Source organism: Coenobita brevimanus, chromosome 23 (genome assembly GCF_032717465.1).
Source record: "Coenobita brevimanus isolate Jiangsu-jjx chromosome 23, ASM3271746v2, whole genome shotgun sequence".
Lineage (NCBI taxonomy): Eukaryota > Metazoa > Arthropoda > Malacostraca > Decapoda > Coenobitidae > Coenobita > Coenobita brevimanus.
This window is the reverse complement of record NC_136976.1, coordinates 72,690,788-72,713,287: the sequence shown is the minus strand read 5'-3', so window position 1 is coordinate 72,713,287 and position 22,500 is coordinate 72,690,788. Positions and strand designations below refer to the sequence as shown.

Below are 22,500 nucleotides of genomic sequence, written 5' to 3'. Positions count from 1 at the left end.
CCACAAAACCCAACCCTTCCTCATTCATCAGGCCCATTACGGAATATTTAAGCTACTCTGATCTCTGACCCCAGCCTCGTGTGTTTATGTGAGCAAGGTGTAAGGTCGGCACACAGAAGACCCCCGCCCCAATCTCCCTGCCCCCCCTCACCCTAGATCCTCCCCCCCCCTCCCCAGTGAAGCAAGAGGGTCCTACACACCTGCCCTTCGCGGCGTGGGTCCTGGGGGGTGGTGAGAGGGGAGGGAAAGGGAAGGGCAGGGCAGGGCATGGGTGGGGCAAGCGGTGTGCAGGGCATTGTGGCTTCAATCAGGGGCTACTGTGGCTTGGATTGGGGCATGGGAGGGGGCATTAGGGGGGACATACTATTCTCCCCCCTCCCGTCTTTCCCTACACCTTCCTTCATGGTGGGTGGAGGTGTGGAAGGTGAGGTGGAGAGGTGGAGTGGACATGTGTGGAGCTGTGTGTGTTGGGCAGGGGTGGGGTGGTAGGGTGGGGTGATGGCGCGGCGCGAGAGGTGGCCAGAGGTTCACACGGTGCTCGTGGGAACGCTGCCGCTCACACACTCGCACACGCACACAAACACGAGCAATGCACACATACACATACACACTCAAACTATACTTCACTCACAATTTTTAGTCTAACCTGCAAGAGACGAACTATCATTATTGGTTTCTAGGTGGTGAATGTGTCTCCGGGGGGGGTGATGGTATGGCTGGCATGGCAGGGCAGGGCAGGGTAGAGGCAGGGGCAGGGGTGGGGGGGGGTGAGGTGGCAGGGTGGCGGCAGTAGCGGCGGCGCGCGGCGCTATATGAGGTAGCCAGCCGCCCGGCACACGACACTTCCCAGCCCGCCGCCGTCGCCGACACACGCACCGCGCGCTTCAACATACGCATGCACGTGCACGCACACGCAGTGCCTTGTGTTCAGGATTACGCCCACACACGCCCACCCACAGTGACAGTGAGTGTAGCCCCCGGTGCCTGGCAGTCGAGACCTTAAGGGCAGTGCAGTAAGAGCAGTGAAATAAGGGCAGTGTAGTGAGGGTAGGGCGGAAAGGCCCGGGAAGAGGGGGCGCTGAGAGGGCCGTTTTAGTGAGGAGTCGCATGATCGTAAGTGTGCGAGGGGCTGGGGGCGTGCAGCAGGCGGGGGCGGCGTCCACCTCAGCCCTGCCCGCCCACCACCACCCACATCCACACCACCCACACCACCTGCACCACCCACCACCGCCCCCGCCCACCACACAAGCACCCTGCAGCATGAAGAGGACTCTGAGTGAGAGTGATGGGGACGACATCTACTCCGGCGACGAGAAAGAGTGAGTGGGAGAGGAGGAATACAAAGCGAATTCGAGTTATTAAGTAGTGAGTGGGAAAGACGATACAAACAGTGAGAGGGAAAGGAGGAAGAGGAAGTGAATTAGAGTTAAGAGTGAGTGGGGAAAGGAAGAAGTAGAGTGGATTAGTGTTCTTGTATATTGGATGAGGAAAATGATGGTACGATTGAGGAAAAAGGGGAGATAGAGTGGATGAGGAAAATAAACAAGAAAGACGAAAATAATGGAAAGACTGGGAGAGAAAGAAAAAAAACTTGGAGCCATCAGAAACGAGTATATTAAAAAAAAAAACATCAACAGAAGATTAATGTCTCTATTCTAAATTCAACTTAACTTTGAGCATTTGTGTTCACCCCTAGTGTCGGGAACGGGCACTCTAACTTATGCCCAGACTCGCAAACAAGTCTCAGTGCTTACGTGTTCAGTGTTCTAACCTAAATTAATCTAGTGAGAGGCTGGAGTGAGATGGAATGAAGTAGGTTAGAAAACAATGGGAAAATATTAAATGACACACACACACACACACACACACACACACACACACACACACACACACACACACGGTTCTTTTCTAAACATGTGGCATTAAAAAAAAAGTGAGAATTAAGAGATGAAAGAGCGATTTATTTAGCATTACTACACCATATTCCCTTGTATCTCATCTGCATCCAATTCATATTAACAACTTGAACAAATAACACGCACAAGAGAATATTAAAAAGCCAGATTTAAATATTAACTAAAAGAAGGAATATTGAGGTGTCTTGTAACCCCTTCAACACCATGACGTCACTTCCTGTTGCTACTGATACACGATTTTATTCAGCTTTTAGGGAGTCTGTCTTTGGCATGGATTTACTGCTATACGTCGCTCACCTTAACTTGGCCCAGAATTTCGCCCTTTTCCAGCTTATGTCACGTAGTTAATGATGAAACAAAAAAGATAGTACGGTTCTACATCATTTACCAAGCACTTCTTCGTGACTGGCACAGTATCCTAGTGTTAATCTCCTGTAACATCTCAGCATTCAAGACAGAGATGGCAATTTTGGGCCAAGTTAGAGTGAATTGAGTATAGCTGCCTTCATAGCTTTCGAAACACCTCTTCTTAACCGATTTATTTTGTCTTGCAAACACTGTCGAAATTAGAAAGGGTTTAGATAGAATACAATAGGGTGTTTAGGTGCAATAAAATAAATTGCTTAGGATGAGGGGTTACGAACATTTCCTCCCAAAATTAAATATCAGCGAAATCGAGAAAATGCAATCCATGGAGGAGAAAGTACCCGCGAAAATTTTTGATGTTTTTTTCAGTCTCTCTCTCTCTCTCTCTCTCTCTCTCTCTATTTATATACAGTATATATATCAATAGAATACAAGCATTAGAAAATATATATTTGTGGGTGGTCACTGTGTTCCTAAAAAAAACTGAAGCTCGTGAAGTCATGGTCGACAGTTGGTCAGACCAGGCGAGGTAAAAAAAAAAAAAAAAAGAAAAAAGAAGATAAGTAAAAAAGGAAGGAGTAAGAGAAAAAGAAACAAGAGAAAAAAAAAGAAGAAAAAAAAGATAAAAAGGAAAATGGAAACAAGAAAGGGGATAAAGGAGAAGCTAAACTTAGGTCCACCCAAACTACGATAAAAATAATGAAGGAAAACCCAATATAAACGTATGAAACAGCCGCATAATAAAGATCAATAGAATATGAGCTTTAGAAAGTAAAACAAGTATAATCAGCAAAAACAAACCCCAAAAAAAAACACGAAGAAAGTTTTAAAATATAAGGTTAATTATAAATAAGAAATGAAAGCCTTGCAAATTAACCTTAAGATACGTAAAATATCTAAAACAAAAATGAAAAAAAAGATACACCTGAGAGAGAGAGAGAGAGAGAGAGAGAGGGAGGGAGGGAAAAAAGACTAATTTCCGCGAACGCCAACCTGCATTTCTAGGAAGGCTTGACCACAGGGGAGACTTGGACGTTTTATAATATTTTTCAGATGACGTTTCTTTCTCCTCATCGCCCTTTTCCTCTCTCTTCCACGGGTATATGTATCCTTTCAGGCCAATGAAGCCCCTCCTTTTTTTTCTTATTCTTGAGAAATACAGATGATTTTTTCCCTTACCTAGAGACGCTTCAGTTTCAGTTAAAAAAGAGTTTCTCGTAGTGACGGGGATTCATTCATTTACTAATAAGTTTTTAACAGGCTATAATGACGCCTAATCTCTCTCTCTCTCTCTCTCTCTCTCTCTCTCTCTCTCTCTCTCTTTTTACTATCGTCAGACGGTTCCATTCGCGCTACCACTAAAGCCTTTGAAAACTGGTACCTGATTGGTTGTCAAAATGCAGTGATTAGTATAGATGAATTTTAAATAATTCTATCATAAGAGTTACAATAACATTCTAACGATAAGATTGCTCCATATCATCATCATCATCATCATCATCATCATCATCATCATCACCGTCACCCATTGCAAGTCCACTGCTGAACGAAGGCCGGCCCCAACCTTTTCAATGAATTCCTTGACTGAGCCAATCTCTGCCACTTCTTGCCTGCAAACTTCTTTATCTCATCTCTCTACCTACTGTATAGCCTTTTTCTACTACGCCTACAACCTCTTGGAGTCCATTCCGTCAGTCTCTTGCTCCATCGGTTATCTCTTATTCTTGCTATATGACTTGACCACCCTTTACAGAATATATAAAAGTTAGCCATTCTTTATATCCAAACTTCCTCATTATAATCATCCTAACTGCAATCTTACTTATCTGCTTATTCATTTATTTATTTATTTATTTTTTCCAAAGCATCACTCCTCAGTTCCTTTAATAATGAGTGTTACTAATCTTTCCTTTTAGCATCCATAACTATTCGTTCTGTGGTCCATACTCTCCTTTCAATAACTTTCCTCCCTCCAATGCTCTCTCTCTCTCTCTCTCTCTCTCTCTCTCTCTCTCTCTCTCTCACACCATTTTTAGATTCGTAAATGAAGGCTTTGTACATCAGTTGAAAAGCGATATTAAATTATATATGTCTCTCTGGTTTAATAGAGCCTCTCACTTCAAAATATAAATATATATGTGTCTCTGGCCTACCATATGCACTGACGCCATAATCGGGAGTGAGAGGAGGCAGGGTGGATTATCAGAATATTAATTAACCCGGGCGGCATATAGGAAGCCATACGCGGTTTCCTTCCTTCCTCCCCCGTCAAGTTATCCTCCTTAGCCTTCTGTTCCTCCTCCTCATCATCATCTTCACCTTCTCCTCCTCCTCCTCCTCCTCCTTCTAAGTTCCCGTCTTCTCCTAAATCTTTTTATTCTCAACTTCCTTCATCATCATCATCGTCGTCATCATCATTTATCATTTTCTTCCCACTCATCTTCTTCCCACCCTTGCCCCACCTTCCTCCTCTTCCCCTTTTTTTTTTTTCTTTTTTTCCTCCTTCCTCTTCCTCCTTTTCCTGTTCCATTTTCTCCTCCCTCCTCTCCCTCCTCCTTCCTCTTCTACTCCCTCCTCTCTCTCCTCCTTCCTCCTCTCATTCTTCCTCTTCGTCCCACCCACCTTTTCCTCCTCCTCCTCATCTAATTTATTCTCCCCACCCTCACTCATCGTCTTACTCCTTTTGTGTTTATGGAAGACGTACGTTAATTGTGCATCTCATACCTATATACAGTAAGTCAGTTTTTTACGTGTTTTGACATTATGCACGATCTTCCCTCTCTCTCTCTCTCTCTCTCTCTCTCTTTCTCTCTCTCTCTCTCTCTCTCTCTCTCTCTCTCTCTGGTGCTAATGATGACGATTGCTCTCATATACCTCCTCTTCTTAATCTCCCCAATTTTTTCCTCATTTACATTGCTCATTCTCCCTAATATCCACCTTTCACCCTTTACTCCCCACAATTTCTCCCTTTCTCCTTCCTCTCCCTATTTTCTTTCCTCCCCCTTTATAATTTCCTCCATAGGTTCCCCTCCACCTACCTACCCTTTCCCCCCTACGTTCCCTCCATCCCTTTTCCCAGCCTCCCTATTTTTTCCCTGTTAGCTTCCGTATTATTCATCTCGCCCTTCCTTAATCTCTCTCTCTCCCTCTCGTCGTTCCCTAATCTCTCTCTCCCTCCTGACGACAGCGGCGACGACTGCTCCTCCAGCGGGGGTGCGGGCGGGGGCGGCACCTCACGCAAGCGACGGCGCGGCATCATCGAGAAACGGCGCAGGGACCGCATCAACAACTCGCTATCGGAGCTGCGCAGACTGGTACCGGCCGCGTTCGAGAAGCAGGGCTCAGCGAAATTAGAGAAAGCAGAGATATTGCAGATGACCGTCGATCACTTGAAGATGCTGCACACTAAAGGTAAATAAACAGATACACCTTCTTGAGTTTGACTTTGAGATGGTTTAGGCATTTTGAAGGGATGGAGAACGAGAGACTTGACCTGTGTGAGTGAGGTGGAGGAGGAAAGGAGGATGAGGAAACTAAGGATGAGATGGAGGGATGGAGTGGAGAGATATATGAGAAACTGACGAGAAGAGTGTATGTGATGGGGGTGGGGAGAAGAGAAGGGGGAGACCTCGGATGAGATGGAAGGGATGGAGTGGAGAGAGAGTTATTAGAATGTGTGTGTGTGTTGGGGGGAGGACAACCAAATGGCAGAGGACAGAGCGACGTGGAGGCGATTTACCCAAGGCCATTTCTTATGGGATCGAGGAGTCTGGCAAAGATAGATAGATAGACAGAGATAGACAGACAGAACATACTTTGGACCAGATTTTCCTTTTCTTGGTTATTTCACGTGGTTCAGTGGCAGAAAAAAGCACTGGCACGGCTATACATCCATTCCATAGCACTTCTTCGTGTCTAGCATCACAGTCCAATGTTAATCTATTTCTTCAGCTCAACATTTAAGCTGGAAAGATGCCAATTTTAGGCCAAGTTAGAGCGAAAAGAGTATAGGTATATCCAATGGGATATAAGCAAGGAGAGGAACGAAGGAGGAAAAGACAGTAGGAAGGGAAGGAAAACGGGAAGGAAAGTGGAAAGAGAAGGAAGACAGGAAGGACAGTGGGAAAGGAAGGAGGGGCAGGGAAAGACGACATATGATCCTTGGTCGTTTCTCTCTCACTTCCTAACACTTCCGTCCACTCCACCTCCCTTCCCTCCCTCCCTCCCTCCCTCCCTCATTGCCCCTTTCCCCTCTCTCTCTCTCTCTCTCTCTCTCTCTCTCTCTCTCCCCTCTACTCATCTCTTTCCCTCAACCCCCTTTTCTCTTTCTCTCCTCAATTTCCCCCTCCTCATCCCCTTCCCCTTTCTGCCCATTCCCTCCCCTTTCCCCTTTCTTCCTTTTTCCTCTCTCCTCCCCTTCCACTTCAAATCTCTCCCTACTCTTCCCTCCCTCTTCCTTCTCCTCTCTTTCCTCCCCTCCCTATTATTCTCTTCCTTACTTCTATCCCCTTTCTCTCTCCTTCCCTCTCTTCCCTCTACTCCTTCCCCCCCTCTTTCCATTTCCCCTTTTCCAATCCACTCCCCTTTCCCTCCTTTCCCTCCCTTCTCTCCTGCCATTCCATCTCCCCTCTCCACCTGTCCCTCTCCCCTCCCCTTCTCCCCTCCTTCTCTCCCTCACATCTTCCCCTCTCGCCCACCTCCCTGTCTTCCCTAATTATCCCTCTGTTCTATTATTTCTTCTCTCCCTTTATTTCCTCCCTTTTATCTTTGTTCTTCTTTTTCCTTCCTTTTCTTCTTCCTACTCTCTCTCTCTCTCTCTCTCTCTCTCTCTCTCTCTCTCATTTCTTTCCTCCTTCCCTCCATACCTCCTTCGACTTTCCCTCCGCTCTCCCAATCTTTCCCCAATACTTCTCATTTCCATCCTCCTTCCTTTCTTCCTACCTTCCTTGCATACTTCCCACCTCCTTCCTTCCATGCTCCCTCCTTTTTATTTCTTCCATCCTGCATTCCCCATATTAGATAGACAGACAGACCGATAGATAGATAGATAGACAGATACAGAGGCAATGAAAAAACCACATTACTATCAACATACGAAAGACGGCACTTTCTCTCCCTTTTCCTCTTCCTCCTCCTTTCCTTCCTTCATTCCTTTCTTTCTTCCTTCCTTCCTTCCTTCCTTCCTTCCTTCTTGCTATCCCTCCTTCCCTCCTTCCTTCCTTTCTTTCTTCCTTCCTGCTTGATCCCCCAAAAAATAAACCCAAAAAAACTCACATCTACCTCTACCTGCGGAAACTCGCCCTACCTGAACGTGTGTGCGTCGCGGGGCTTCAGAATGGGGCACAAAGGGGCAGCCAGACCCACAATGCCATCATGGGGGTATGGGGCCATGGGGGAGATGGGGTATGGGGGGGTGGGAACTGGGGTTGGTTGGAGAGGAGGAGGGAGACGGGAGAGGAGGAGGGGTTTGGTATGGTGGTGGTGGTGGTGCTGGTGGGGGTCATGGTGGTAGTTATGGTAGTGATGAGTGAGGTAAGGGTGATGGTAGTAGCAGTAGTAGTGATGGTAGTGGTGGTGGTGTTGGTGGTGGTTATGAAAATGATGGTCATGACGTTAGGATGATGATGATGATGATGATGATGATGATGGTGATGATTCGTCGGTAATGGTAGTGATGGTGATGGTGGTAGTTGTGATAATGGTGGGAGAGGTAGTGGTGATGGTAATGGGGGGCGGGGATGATGGTAGCAGGGATGATAAAAATGATGGTAGGGACTGAAAAGGATGGGTGTGGAATGGTAGTGACGAGGGAGAGAGAGAGAGAGAGAGAGAGAGAGAGAGTTACGCAGATATACACAACACAAAGAGAGATAGGAAGAGAGGGAAGGAAGGAATGAGGGAGAGAGAGAGAGGGTAAAGATGGCGAAAGAGAGAAAATGAATGAAGAGGGAGGATGGAGAAAAAAAGAGAGGCAATGAGAAGGAGAATGGAGGAAGGAAGGAAAGAGCAGGCAAGAGATAGGAGTAAGAATGGAGGGAGAGGGAGAGAGAAGAGGAGGGGAAAGAGAGATAAAATCAGTTCAATTCAGGAAGAGGAAAAGAAAGGAGGAAGAGAGAGATGGAATGTCGTATGCTGGAGAGAGAGAGAGAGAGAGAGAGAGAGAGAGAGAGAGAGACTATCCCACACTAAAGTCACAATGCCAAAGGGAAGAGAGGGGGGGGAAGGAAGGGTGCCTGGGAACGCTGCCCCCCCCCCCGGAATTCTGAGCAGATGGGGTGGGGGAGGGGGAGGGGAGAGGGGGAGGAGATAGGAAGAGATGAGATGAGGGGAAGGGATAGAACGGGTGGTAGGGAGGGGAAAAGAGGAGGAGGAGAGGGAGGGGGAGAAGTAGTAGGGGAGGAAATGAGGGGTAGGGGAAAGGGGAGGGGGTTATATGTTCTCTCTCTCTCTCTCTCTCTCTCTCTCTCTCTCTCTCTTTCTCTCTCTCGTCTGAAAAACCGCTCCATCCTTCCTTCCTTCCTTCCCCTTCACGCTTTCCCTCCCTTCCATCTTCCCCCTCTCCCCCTCTCTCTCCCTCCCTCCCTCCTGCCCAGCCTCCACCTGCTCTCTTTCTCTCTTTTCTCTCCCCCTCCTCAGTTTTTACCCACGAGGGGCAAGTTAGGGCCCTTAGGAGGCACCCTTAGTTCTCTCTCTCTCTCTCTCTCTCTCTTTCACACACACACACACACACATGAATAAGCATAAACACAGTCATATAAACATATACACACATATTTTCGTACACATACATAATCATACACACAGTCGCACATACACATTCTATACACACACAAATGTACATTTTATGCACATGCACACACAGTCTCGAACACAGTATTAGCACACACACACACACACACACACACACACACTAAAGGCATTCATGGCATCTGTCTCACCCCCCCACCTGTCCCTCCCCTCCTTTTAACTCCCTCCCCCCCTTCCTTCCTTCCTTCCTTCCGTTCTCTTCCCTTCCTTCCTTCCTTCCTTCCTTCCGTTCTCTTCCCTTCCTTCCTTCCTTCCTTCCTTCCGTTCTCTTCCAACTTCCTTTTCTCTGCAAAATTTCGATTCATTTCTCTCTCTCTCTCTCTCTCTCTCTCTCTCTCTCTCTCTCTCTCTCTCTCTCTCTCTCTCTCTCACATCGTTTAACCTCAGGAATTTCAACTCTGTGACAGAACGAAGCCCACACACACACACACACACACACACACACACACACACACACACACACACACGAGATGAGAGAAGGAGAGGGAGACCGAGAACGAGGTGGGAACTGGCGGCTTGGAATCGTAGGAGAGAGAGAGAGGGGGGGGCTTTTCTCCAGGTGGGTGGTGGTTGAGGGGTGAAGGGGGGGAGGGGTAAGGGGGAGGGGGAAAGGCAGATTATACCATTAGCATAAGGAGACATGGATGAATATTTATCTGTCTGTCTATCTATCTATCCATCCATCTATCTGTCTGTCTATCTATCTCTCCGTCTGTCTGTCTGTTATCTAAATTGTTTGTTTGTATGTATCTTTATGCCTGTCCACCTGTCTGTCAGCCTGTCTCAGTCTATCTATCTATTTATCTATCTATCCATATATCTGTCTATTGTCAAATGTCTAATCCTTGAAGACACTAAGCGTGGTTGCGATAAAAATACCTCTCTCTCTCTCTCTCTCTCTCTCTCTCTCTCTCTCTCTCTCTCTCATGGTCTTCCTCCCTATCTGCTCTTGCTATCTACTTAATCCCCTTCTCTCTCTGATTTCTTCTACCCTCCCTCCCTCCTCTCCACCTACCTACCTACTTACCTACCTACCTACCCACTTGCCTGCCTACCTCATCCACTTCAAAGCTTCTCCCCTCCCCCTCCCTCCCTCCCTGACTACCCTTTTCTGTCTGTCTGTCTGTCTGTCTCCTACCTATACTTCCTGCCTACTTCCCTCATCATCATCATCATCATCATCCGGACCTCATTATCCCTTTCTGATCTCTTTTCTCTGCCTGAATCTCATGCCTACCTCCTGCCTACCCCCTTCTCCCTATCTCTGCTCCCTACCTCCCCGTCTTCATCTCCTGCCTACCTCCTCCCCTTCACCGTTTGCATCTTCTACCTACCTTTCTCTCCATCTCTCCAATATATCTATCTCCTCTCCAGTATATCTCCTCTCTGTACCCTCTTTTCTGTGGAAATTAGTAGCCATAGAGGGGTTTGGAGTAGGGCAGGAGGCACAGAAGGAGAAAGAGAAAACTGTGGCAGTAGGCAGGGTTATGGTGAAGGGGTAGAATGGAGAGATATAAGGCACAGAATGAGACACAGGAGATGGTGGTAGAAGACTCTGTTATGGTTAGGAGAGTAGGAGGTATACGAGACACAGACGGGAGGACAGAGGATAGTGGCGGGAGATAGTGTTGTGGTATAGGTTTTGTTAATTGATTTGTGGACAGGTGTTTTCTTCCGCTTCCGTCTCCTTTACCTGTCTCCTTTACTTCTGCAGTTTCCCTCTTCATCCCACACTCTTTACACCCACTGCCTACCTCCCCCCTCCCTGCAACCCCCTCCCTACACACTGTACACCCCCTGCTTACCTCCCCCCTCCCTGCAGCATCCCTCCCTCCCCCTCTCTTTCACTGCTTCATTCCCTCCTCCCTCCCTCCACTCCTCCCCTCTCCTGTATACAGAGGAGTGCAAAAGTAAGTAAAAATCGACAGAACTATAGACACTCTTGAGACCCTTTGTTTAAGAGAAAATTATCGTGTTATCTGTTCTCTACGAATAGCCAGACGAGAAGGTTCACTTTATCCATCGATCCCTCTACCTAAAGCCGGCAGGAAAAGGTGAGAAGGATCATTATCGCTCGTAGAAATTTTATAGGGAAAAGATGAATGGATTTTTATGTAATGTACTGTAATATAGAAAAAATCGAAGGATGATAACCTCCAAAAGTCACCCTTCCAAAGAAAAAAACATCGTATTCAAGATGAGTTCATTTCGAGAAGCCTAGACACATTGCGCTTCTGAGTCTGGAGGTCATAGGCAGTGGGAAGGAAAGACTGAAGAGTAGATTTTCAAAGCTGGCAAGTTATATATATGAAAGGCTGAAAGATACCAATAAATTTTTGTATCAGAGAGTTAGAAACGGGGTGAAAATATGTAGTTAGACGTGTAATATCAGGCTAGGAAAAAACTATATACAGTATCATCTTTCCTTCCAGCTTTCTTCTTCAACTTCTTCTATCCACCCTTACCTGCCTTCCATCCCTGCATGTCCCCCCCCAACTTCCTCCCCCCTGCAACTCCCCCCCCCTCACTCACGTGTCAGACGGCAGCTCCCAGCGTCTGCCTGCTGCCCTCCCAACCACCGGGGTCACCACTCCTCATCCTCCCCCTCCTTCTCTTCGTCTTTTGCCCCTTCACCTCTCTCCCCTCCCCTCTCTCATCAGTGATGCCCCTCCCCTCTCTTTCCACTTACCTTTCTCAATCCCCTCCCTCTCTCTCTCTCCCCCCTTCCTCTGTCTTTTCTCCTCCCTTTCTCTCTCCCCTCCTCTTTCTTCCCCTCCTCTCTTTCTCACTCTCCCACTTCTGTCTCACCCCTCGCCACCCATCTCTCCGTCTTCTCTCAGTCTCACATGCTTCCCCTCTGTCTCTCTCTCTGTCTCTCCTCCTCTCTCTCCTTCTCCTTCGTGGCCTCCCATCCACCCCCCCCCACTTCTGTCTCTTTCCTTCGATCCCAACCTCCTCCTTACTGACTCCCCATTTTTATTCCCTTCCCTTCGTCATCTCTCTCTCTCTCTCTCTCTCTCTCTCTCTCTCTCTCTCTCGGGCAGATGTAAAGAAAACCACAAGCACATAAAACAGCCACACACACACACACACACACACACACACACACACACACACACACAGCCAAAGAACGTGCACAGACAATAGAGACTGGATGGTGTCTGTTGGTTTAGAAAGTGACCTGTTGAGACGAATCAGCGCAGACACACAGACACGGAAACACACACACACACACACACACACACACACACACGCAACTGGACACAGAAAGGTTTGACATACAGAGAACTGGTACACGCACACACACACACACACACACACACACACACACACACACACACACACACACACACAGGTTGGTAACCTTGAGTAAGCCAGTGTTATCAGTATCTACTCTGCATCATTACTTCATTTCCCTCTCCCACTGCCACAACCACGCCCACACCAGCAGACTGTGCCGTACCCCACAACACACGAGAGGATTGAGTGGAGGAGAGGATGTGTGAGACGGGGTGGGGATGAGATGGGGATGAGGCAGAGTGGGTGGTAAGGCAGGATTAGGCAGTGGGTGGAGAGGCAGGAGGTGATTTAGGTAGACAGGTAGAGTGGGTGGCGAGGCATGAGTTAGGCAGGCAGAGTGGGTGGCGCGGCAGGAGTTTGGCAAGGAGGGTAGGTGGCGAGCAGGAGTTAGGCAGGCAGGCAGGCAGACCACAGGAGCCTGCCTCACACCCGCTACCGTTATCACACCACCAACTGAAGCGGAAAATGCTCTTGTCACCGCCTGCCCCGGTAGCCCTCCCAGTAGTCCCCGGTAGCCCTCCCAGTAGTCCCCAGTAGCCCTCCCAGTAGTCCCCAGCAGCCCTCCCAGTAGTCCCCGGTAGCCCTCCCAGTAGTCCCCGGTAGCCCTCCCAGTAGTCCCCGGTAGCCCTCCCAGTAACCTTTCCCAGTAGTCCCCAGTAGCCCTCCCAGTAGTCCCCGGTAGCCCTACCAGTAGTCCCCGGTAGCCCTCTCAGTAGTCCCCGGTAGCCCTCCCAGTAGTCCCCAGTAGCCCTCCCAGTAGTCCCCAGTAGCCCTCCCAGTAGTCCCCAGCAGCCCTCCCAGTAGTCCCCGGTAGCCCTCCCAGTAGTCCCCGGTAGCCCTCCCAGTAGTCCCCGGTAGCCCTCCCAGTAGCCTTTCCCAGTAGTCCCCAGTAGCCCTCCCAGTAGTCCCCGGTAGCCCTCCCAGTAGTCCCCGGTAGCCCTCTCAGTAGTCCCCGGTAGCCCTCCCAGTAGTCCCCGGTAGCCCTCCCAGTAGTCCCCAGTAGCACCTCCCAGTAGTCCCCAGTAGCACCTCCCGGTAGTCCCCGGTAGCCTTTCCCAGTAGTCCCCAGTAGCCCTCCCAGTAGTCCCCAGTAGCCCTCCCAGTAGTCCCCAGCAGCCCTCTCAGTAGTCCCCAGTAGCCCTCTCAGTAGTCCCCAGTAGCCCTCCCAGTAGTCCCCAGTAGCCCTCCCAGTAGTCCCCGGTAGCCCTCCCAGTAGTCCCCGGTAGCCCTCCCAGTAGTCCCCGGTAGCCCTCTCGGTAGTCCCCTAGTGTTTTCATTCTTTAGCTTTTTCCTAAGACATTTACTTGCTATTGTCTTACAGTGCATGATTCTCTCCCTCTCTCTCTCTCTCTCTCTCTCTCTCTCTCTCTCTCTCTCTCTCTCACGATTTCCGGCCAGTTTTATCAGGAGAGCTGTGTGTGTGTGTGTGTGTGTGTGTGTGTGTGTGTGTGTGAGAGAGAGAGAGAGAGAGAGAGAGAGAGAGAGAGTCCAGCTTCCAGAGGTCTTAAATTGTGGTCTTCGGTCTTTCTCATGCTGTACTCCTTTCATCTTAACATGGCCAAGATTTTCGTCCTTTTGCTGATTATTTCACGTAGCTCAGTGGCAGAAAAAGACAATGTTATGGCTCTACATCCTTTCCACGGCACTTCTTCGTGACTAATATTATATTCTGGTGTCAATGTAATGTTCCAGCTAAGCATTAGAGAGAGAGAGAGAGAGAGAGAGAGAGAGAGAGAGAGAGAAAGAAGGTGGATGGGGGGAAAGGTAGAGAGAGAAGATAAAGAGGAAACAGGAGGATGGAAGGAGGAAAGAGAATGGCGAGAAGGAGGGAGGAGAGAATGGATAGAGAGGAGGAGGAGGAGGAGAAGGAGAGAGAGAGACAGACAGACAGACAGACAGACAGAGGGTTGAGAGGAGGAAAGAGAGAGAGAGGTGGATGGAGGGAAAAAACTAAGGGTAGATGAGAACAAGAGAAGTGACCGCTACCCCCCCTTTTCCCCTTCCCCTCCCCCTCCCCCCTCCCCTTCCTTCACATGCAAATATCCTTGGCCACCTGGCAGCGGGGGGGGGGGAGAAAGGGGGGAATTGTCAAGAAAGGGTAGCTATAGGAAGATGGATGACGGGAAGGAAGGAAAGGGAAGAAAGAAAGGAGAGAGGAAGAAAGTAGGGAGGAAGTAGGAAGTACTGGAGGGAGTGAGAGAGGAAGGAAGGGAGAGAGGAAGGAAGGGAGAAAGGAAAGGGAGGAGGGACAGGTTCGAAGGATAGAGGAAGGAAGGAAGGGAGGGAGAAATGAAGGAAACAGGTAAGAAGGAAAGAACTTACAGGAAGGGAGGAAGGAGGATAGGATACATTTAAAAGGAAGGAAGGAAAGAAGGAAGGAAGAGAGGAGATAATGAAAAGGAAGGAATGAAGGAAGGAAGGAAGAAGAAAATTAAATGGAAGGAAGGAAGGAAGGAAAGAAAGTTTATATAGGAAAGAGCACAGGAAGGAAAAAAATAATATGATTGAAGGAAGCAATGTGTCCTATCCTCTGTGGGTTTGAAGACATCGTAACAATTTCTCTCCAGCGAATTATTCTAAACACACACCTTTTAAGGACGCTCCCTAATATTTCTTCCTTACCGATTTATTTTCGATATGGCTGGCTAATATTTTGTACGTTATTACCAAGAGTATGGTTATATTGGAATGATTTAAGTAACGCAGACGAGGGCGGCAAAGTGTAATAAGCAAAATAAATCGCTTAAGAAGAGGTGTTAGGGAAATTCCTTAACCGGCGAGAATACGGAACTACGTGCTATATGCAAAATAAATCGCTCAGGAGGAAGTGCTAGGAATCCTTTTAATCTAATGAATGAATGAATGTAAAGAAAGAAGATTTGCTTTAACATATTCAAAAATTTTCATTGGCTTCATATATGTATAAAAATCTCTCTCTCTCTCTCTATTTCTCCAGGTATTTTCGTGTAGGCTATATATCTAAATCACATTCTTTCGTTCTCTTTTCCAAAATTTATAGTTTTTACGAATTCCTTTTTCTTTTCTTTTTTTTTGCAACAGCTCTCTAACCCTCACCCCTTATTGCCTAACACGACTCTCTCTCTCTCTCTCTCTCTCATTCCTCTGTATTTTCTTCCATTCCTCCTTCCTTCTCTAAATTCTCTTCTCTCCCTCATTCCTTCCTTCCCTCTCTTCTTTTCTCTTCCCTCCCTCTTCCCTCTCTTCTTTTCTCCTCCCTTCCTTGCCTCACACTTCCCTCTCCCTTCCTTCCTTCCCTATTGCCTCTCTCTTCTCGTCTCCTCCCTTCCATCCTTCCCTCCCGTTTCCCTCCCTCCCTCCCTTTCCTTTGAAGCCTTCCCTCCCCTCACGTAAACCCTTAAGGCAAGAAAAATGATGCTTCCCCGTCAGAATGATTCGCTCTCGGGGTGTGGGTAGGGAGGTGGAAGGGAGGGGTTGAGTTCCACATACCTATACTCTTTCTACTCTAACTTGGCTTAAAATTACCATCTCTCCGTCTTGAATGCTGAGTTGTAAGAGTAGATTAGCAGTAGAATATGATGCTAGTCACGAAGAAGTGCTGTGGAAGGGGGGAGCGTCATATCTCTACACTCTTTTCACTCTAACTTGGCCCAAAATTACTATCTCTCCTTGAATGCTAAGTTATATGAGTACACTCACACTGGAATATGATGCTAGTCACGAAGAAGTGCTGTGGAAGGGAGGGTTTGAGTACCACATATCTATACTCTTTTCACTCTAACTTGGCCCAAAATTACCATCTCTTCACCTTGAAATGCTGATATATATGAGTACACTGGCACTAGGATATGATGCTAGTCACGAATAAGTGCTGTGGAAGGTAATTAGAGCGACAGCAGTCTCTACCACGGGGCTACGTGAAATAAGCTGCTTGGGCTGTTCCGTAACCCCTCTTCCTCGGCGAATTATTCCACCTTTCTCACCTTCTTTATCCTCTTGTACATTACTGAAATAAACTATGCCCATAACAGAACTAAATGAATAAAACCTATAGGAGAAAATGAAGGTGTAAATGAATAAAATAAATCACCTAGGAACATGGATTACGAAAAGCCACTCAAAACACGACCCTCTATGGCCGCGGGGATGTTGCTTAGGAAGTTAGAATATCATTTAAGTTATTTTTTAGAAGGAAGAAAAAGAAAAGGTGAAAAAAGCAATCTGCTGAGAGAGAGAGAGAGAGAGAGAGAGAGAGAGATTGTGTGTACGTGAGAGGAAGGTGTATAAGTAGGGGTGCAGGTGGGAGAGAGATGGTGTGCGTGTGTGTGTATGTTTGTGTGTGTGTGTGTGTGTGGGAGGAGAAAGAAGTATATTAATGATGACGTTGGGTAGGTGGGTGGTGTGGTGGTGTAGGTGGGTGGTGTAAGTGGGTGGTGTGGTGGTGTAGGTGGGTGGTGTGGTGTAGGTGGATGGTGTGGTGGTGTAGGTGGGTGGTGTGGTGGTGCAGGTGGGTGGTGTGGTGGTGTAGGTGGGTGGTGTGGTGGTGTAAGGTGGGTGGTGTGGTGGTTTAGGTGGGTGGTGTGGTAGTGTAGGTGGGAGGGCAGCTATGTAGTGGTTAAGGCGAATAACGGGGTGTGTAAGTGGGGTGGTGGGAGGGGGGTCAGAGTGGTGGGGGGGTCACACGAGGGGGAGGGGGAGGGGGAGAGAATAGGTTTGTTTTAATGGAGCAGATTGGGGGTGAAGCGAGGGGAGAGGGAGGAGGTGAAGGGAGGGGACGAGGGGAGGAGGTGAAGGGAAGGGGAAGGAGAAGAAAGGGTGGGAGGGGTAAAGGGAAGGTAGATGAGGGGAAGGGTGGGTGAGGGGATGAAGGAAGGCAAGGGTGAAATAAGAGGGTGAATTGGGGTGAGAAGGAAGGAGAGGGGAAGGAAAACGGGAGGAAATTGGTGTGTGTGTGTGTGTGTGTGTGTGTGTGTGTGTGTGTGTGTGTGTGTGTGTGTGTGTGAGAGAGAGAGAGAGAGAGATGAATGGTGAGAGTGAAGGGTGAACAGTGAAGGGAAGGAGGTGAAGGGAAGGAGGTGAGGGGAGGTGAAGTGAGTGTGAGGTGGTCAAGAGAGGAGAGAGAGGGTGAAGAGTGAGGGGAAGGAAGGGAGACTGAAAGAGGAGGGGAAAATGGTGAGTGGATATTGAAGCGGTGATGAAGAAAGAGTGAGGGAGAATGAAGAGAGAAACTAAAGACAAGAGAGAAAATAAAGAGAGGGGAAGGAGAAAATAAAGAGAGGGGAAGGAGAAAATAGAGGAGAGAAAATAAAGGGGACGATTTTCGAAACTCAAGTATTAGAGAATTGAAAAGATAGAATTAGGAGAATAGAAACATAGATGAGGTTAGACTGGGATGAGGTTAGGGGTTTGGGGGTTGAGGAAATTCTGAAGATAATGATGATACTGGTGATGATGGGGTTGATGAGGAAATTCTGATGATGACGATGATAATGATGATGGTGGTGATGATGATGATAATTTGTGGAGATATGGAACTGAAGTCACTGATAATCTATGAGGATGAGGAACTTAGTGAGGTGGCGTGAGGTTATAGGGGGTGTGGGAGAGGTTGGGGGAGGGGAAGGGGAAGGCTTAGGTCGTGCAGGGGAGGGGAGGGAAGGGGGAATGTGAGGAGAGGGGGGTGGGGGTGTCGGGAAGCGGGTGTCATGGGTGTGGGAAAGGTCTAAGATCAGCTCCCCCTGTAACACCACCACCCATGCTACCATTCCGCCCCTACCATACCAACCATAAATACCCACCATACCCATACCCGCACCATACCCACACCACAGCATCCCAAAACCAAAATTCCAACCCCAAATCCACCTATACCCCCGGAAATACCCCCCAGAATGCCCCCAAAATCGATAGAAAAATGAAAATTGAAAATGGAATTGGTAACCCGTGAGAACTCTTCCCCTCCGTTTTCTGTTCACGCATTTCATTCCAGTTCGGACGCTTTCAAAATTTTGCGTTTCGAAGCTAGTGAGTTCGAGCGTTACTTTTCAACGGTGGGAATTTTTTGGTGAGCGATAACAAGTGGATCGTGAGCGAACATTTGTGAGAAAGTGAGAGCGGGAGGAAGGTACCGCTGGATGAGAGAGGGAGGGAAAGAGAGAGAGGGAAGGAGGGAGGGTATGTGTTTGGATAGATGAATGAATGGAGGGAGGGAAGGAAGGAAATAGGAGGGAAGGGAAAGGATGTGAGGGGAGATGGATAGGGAAGATTAGGGCTGGGAAGGAGAAATAGGGTAGTGATTTATGAGAGAGAGAGTTATGTATACGGTACAAACATATCACATAACAGTTACGACTTCAGTACGGGAAAAATAACAAGTTTCTTAGAGAGAGAGAGAGACCACAATGACTTTAAGATACATGTTCCAAGATAGTACAATTTCTTACAAAACTGTCAGGAGAGAGAGAGAGAGAGAGAGAGAGAGAGTTTTAGTTTCCCAGGATGTGCGTGACCTCACAAGCTGTCACGTACCTCTCTGTATTCTCTTCTCTCCGTCTCTGCCTCAAACATTCTCTCTCTCTCTCTCTCTCTCTCTCTCTCTCTCTCTCTCTCTCTCTCTCTCTCTCTCTCTCTCTCTCTGAAAAGTAATACTCATTCTAACAACACCAATAAGTTTACTATACATATAAAGATTTTCATTAAACGAGTATATTAAAGAAGAATGTAAACTGGTATACCGCGATATATATTAACTGGTAAATGAAAATATACAGATTCCATGGTAGTAAGAAAGCATAAATTCACAGTATCTTGCCAAATTTCTCGTTTTTATTTTTATTTTTATACTCTCCTCTTCCATCCGCCCAAAGTCATATGAGAAACTGCGGAAGGATGATGATGATGATGATGATGTGTTGTTGTTGTTGGTGGTGGTGGTGATAATGATGCTGGTCTCATTTTTAGGTACTTTAAGATTCTATATGTCAGTATGAAGGCAGAATGTAATTGCTTCGTTACACAAAATGCAGAAATGTGTAAAAGTGTGAGAGACAGGCAATTCACAACCTGCTATCTCATCACGGCATTCGTGTTTCGCTGCGTTGTGTCTGTCTCTCTCATGTTCCAGTTCCTAGTATCATCTAATTGTTCTGTTTAGTGTATCTGTAGTGTGCCTAACTTAACCTAACTACCTGTCTTTTTGTGGGGGGCGTTTGTCTATAGCTAACTGCCTGTCATTGTGTGGTGTGCCTGTCATTGTGTGGTGTGCCTGTCTGACCTAGCCTAACCTAACCCTTTGGCGTGTCTAACCTTGCCTAAAAATACTGTCCTATGTGGTGTGCTTGTGTCTAATCTAACCTAACCTAGCCTAAGAATGTTGTCCTTTGTGGTGTCTTTGTCTAACTAATCTAACCTAACCTAGCCACACTTTTCCTAACCCTATCCTCTGCCTGTGTCTAACCATCTTCCCTTCCCCAGGTCTGGACGCGCTGGCTTACGACCCCAACAAGTTTGCGATGGACTACCACAACATCGGGTTCAGGGAGTGCGCGGCGGAGGTGGCACGGTATCTGGTGACCATAGAGGGCATGGACATCCAGGACCCTCTGCGCCTGCGCCTCATGAGCCACCTGCAGTGTTACGCGGCGCAGCGGGACCTGGCTAACAAACAGGCAGCTACTGGGTGGGGTTGGGGGGCCGCCACAGCCACGCCATCGCAGCCGCCGCCACCGCCACCTCCCGCAGCCGCCACACCGCCGTCGTATCCTCCTCCGCCGCCGCCTCCAGGGTCGTCTCTGTCAGGGTTCCAGGGGCATGTGCTGAGCCACCCCCACGCTGCACACTCAGCCCCGTCAGTGGCCCACCCAGCACCTTCAGTAGGCCTGGATCAGAGCCACGGGATGTCTGCCTTTACCGCCCCTCCTTCAACTGCCGCCAGTGACCATAGCGGGGGCTGCAGCCTGGGGGGTGCTGGGGGCTCTGGTGGGGGTCAGGGGGGGCGCCTACCCACCACGGGGTCCGGGGCGCCACAGGTCCCCGCCGTCACCATGAGCACCGCCGCCACCGCCACCCACACCAACTACCACCTCAACCTCAACGCCCACGCCTTCCCCGCCCCCGCCCCCAACCTGCCCCTCCCCGCCAACACCGTCAACGCCTCCTACAACCCCGGCCTGCAGGGGGGCTCTCCGGGGGTGAAGCCGTACAGACCGTGGGGAGCTGAGATCGCCTACTAATACCACCACCACCCCTTATACAATGATTCCTGAGGCGCTATTTACGACTGCCTTAACCTATGCCTTAACACCTGCCTCACCTTCTGCCTTACTACCACCTATTTCACCCTTATCCCTTGCCTCCTGCTTGCCTTACCCCTGTGCCTGACCTCCTGCAAGACCTCACCTTACATCCTGCCTCACCCCTACACCTGACCTACCATATTACCTGCCTTACCCTCTGCCTTACCTCCTGCCTCACCCCTCGCGCAGGCAGGACCACTTCTCTGTGATGTACATTCTTAGGGACCAAAAATAATTGTCTTAAGTATCATCCTTTTGCGCCTGACTGTAAATATGCAACTTCCCTCATTTTCATCCTGTTTTTTGCACCCATGTTCATTTTTGTAATTATTGTAATATTTTCACCGCTATCATCAGCATTATCACAATTATTATCATTATCATTTTTTTACCACTGCTATCATCGTCATCACCATCATCATCACCTTCCTGACCACTGCCATTATCATCATCATCACTTCTCTGACCACCACTGCCGTCGTCATCATCATCATCATCATCATCATCATCATCACGACCTTTCTAATCATTACTCTCATCATCATCATCACCATCATCACCTTTCTGACCACCATCATCATCATTATCATCAGTACAGCAACGTCACTCACCACTATCATCATCAGTACAGCATCACTCATCATCATCAACATCACCATCACCGTAGTCATAGTGCAATATATATAAGACAACTTTTTGTACATCCTGTAAATTATTCTCTACTTGAATGATCTCATATTTTTTATCAACTTTTGTAAGGAAATAAAAAAATATCAAAGTTGAAAATTAAGTGTTATAAATTTCCTGAGGGAGGGAGAGAGAGAGAGAGAGAGAGAGAGAGAGAGACACACACACACACACACACACACACACACACACACACACACACACACACACACACACACACACTACTATTATGGTTATTGATAATGATGTTAAATGACTTTCTAAATATTCTGATAATTACTGTAAGAAGAAAAATCTCAGCTTTTAATCTTGCTGCCAAAAGACGATTAATGGAGAGATGGAAAAGTGAAAGAGGGGAGGGGGAGGAGAGATTAGTGAGAGGGGGAGGGGGAATATGAGTGTATGGGAGGGGGAATCAAAGGCTGGGGGAGGAGGTGGGAGGATTGGATGAGAGGGGGAGGGGACGATATGGAAAAGAAGGAGGGGGAGGGAGAATTTGAGACAGGGAAGAATAGGGGAGGATACGGAACAGTGATAGGGGAGGGGGGGATCTGAGGTAGAGGGGAGAGAGTGGGGAAAGGGGGGGGTAGGAGGTGGAGGGATAAGACTGAGAGGTATAGGAACGAATATGAGGGATTCTTTAGGAGTGAGCATGAAGGGAGGAGCAGCATCAGCATCACCAACAACAACATCAGCATCACCAGCATCAGGAGGAGAATCTATGAACAAAACTCTACGGTAGCAACACTCCATTTTTGAGGGGGAACTTGCTTCTTTCACCATCACCATCACCACGTATCAGTATATTTTATTTTCGCTGCCTCCACACGATTTCATTCAACTTAAAACAGACCTCTAGTACCAAAGGGGTTAAAATAAAACTATCTCTAACCTCTCAAGCAAAAAAGAAACTGAAAGAAAGAAAAAGACAAAATAATATAAAGTCTATTAAGCAGCTACTACTATTATTTCTACTACTACTACTACTATTATAATTACTACTACTACTATTACTACTACTGCTACTACTATTACCACCACCCTTTCACTGCGGGGGGTGTCTTACTACCAGAATACATGACAAACGAAGGTGGTCTGGCCGCAGCAAAATCATGTGACGGATGCAAGGCTGCTGTGAGCCAGATGTCGTG

General features: G+C 47.8%; 1 protein-coding gene across 1 annotated transcript; it reads left to right on the top strand.

Moving 5' to 3' along the window:
• The first annotated feature begins 1,107 nt into the window (after positions 1–1,107).
• On the top strand, positions 1,108–20,599 carry Hey (Hairy/E(spl)-related with YRPW motif). The gene is made up of 3 exons (XM_080267193.1): positions 1,108–1,319; positions 5,470–5,693; positions 19,842–20,599. Exons 1-3 carry the CDS (start codon positions 1,108–1,110, stop codon positions 20,597–20,599), a joined length of 1,194 nt encoding a protein of 397 aa, XP_080123319.1.
• Positions 20,600–22,500: the final 1,901 nt, after the last annotated feature.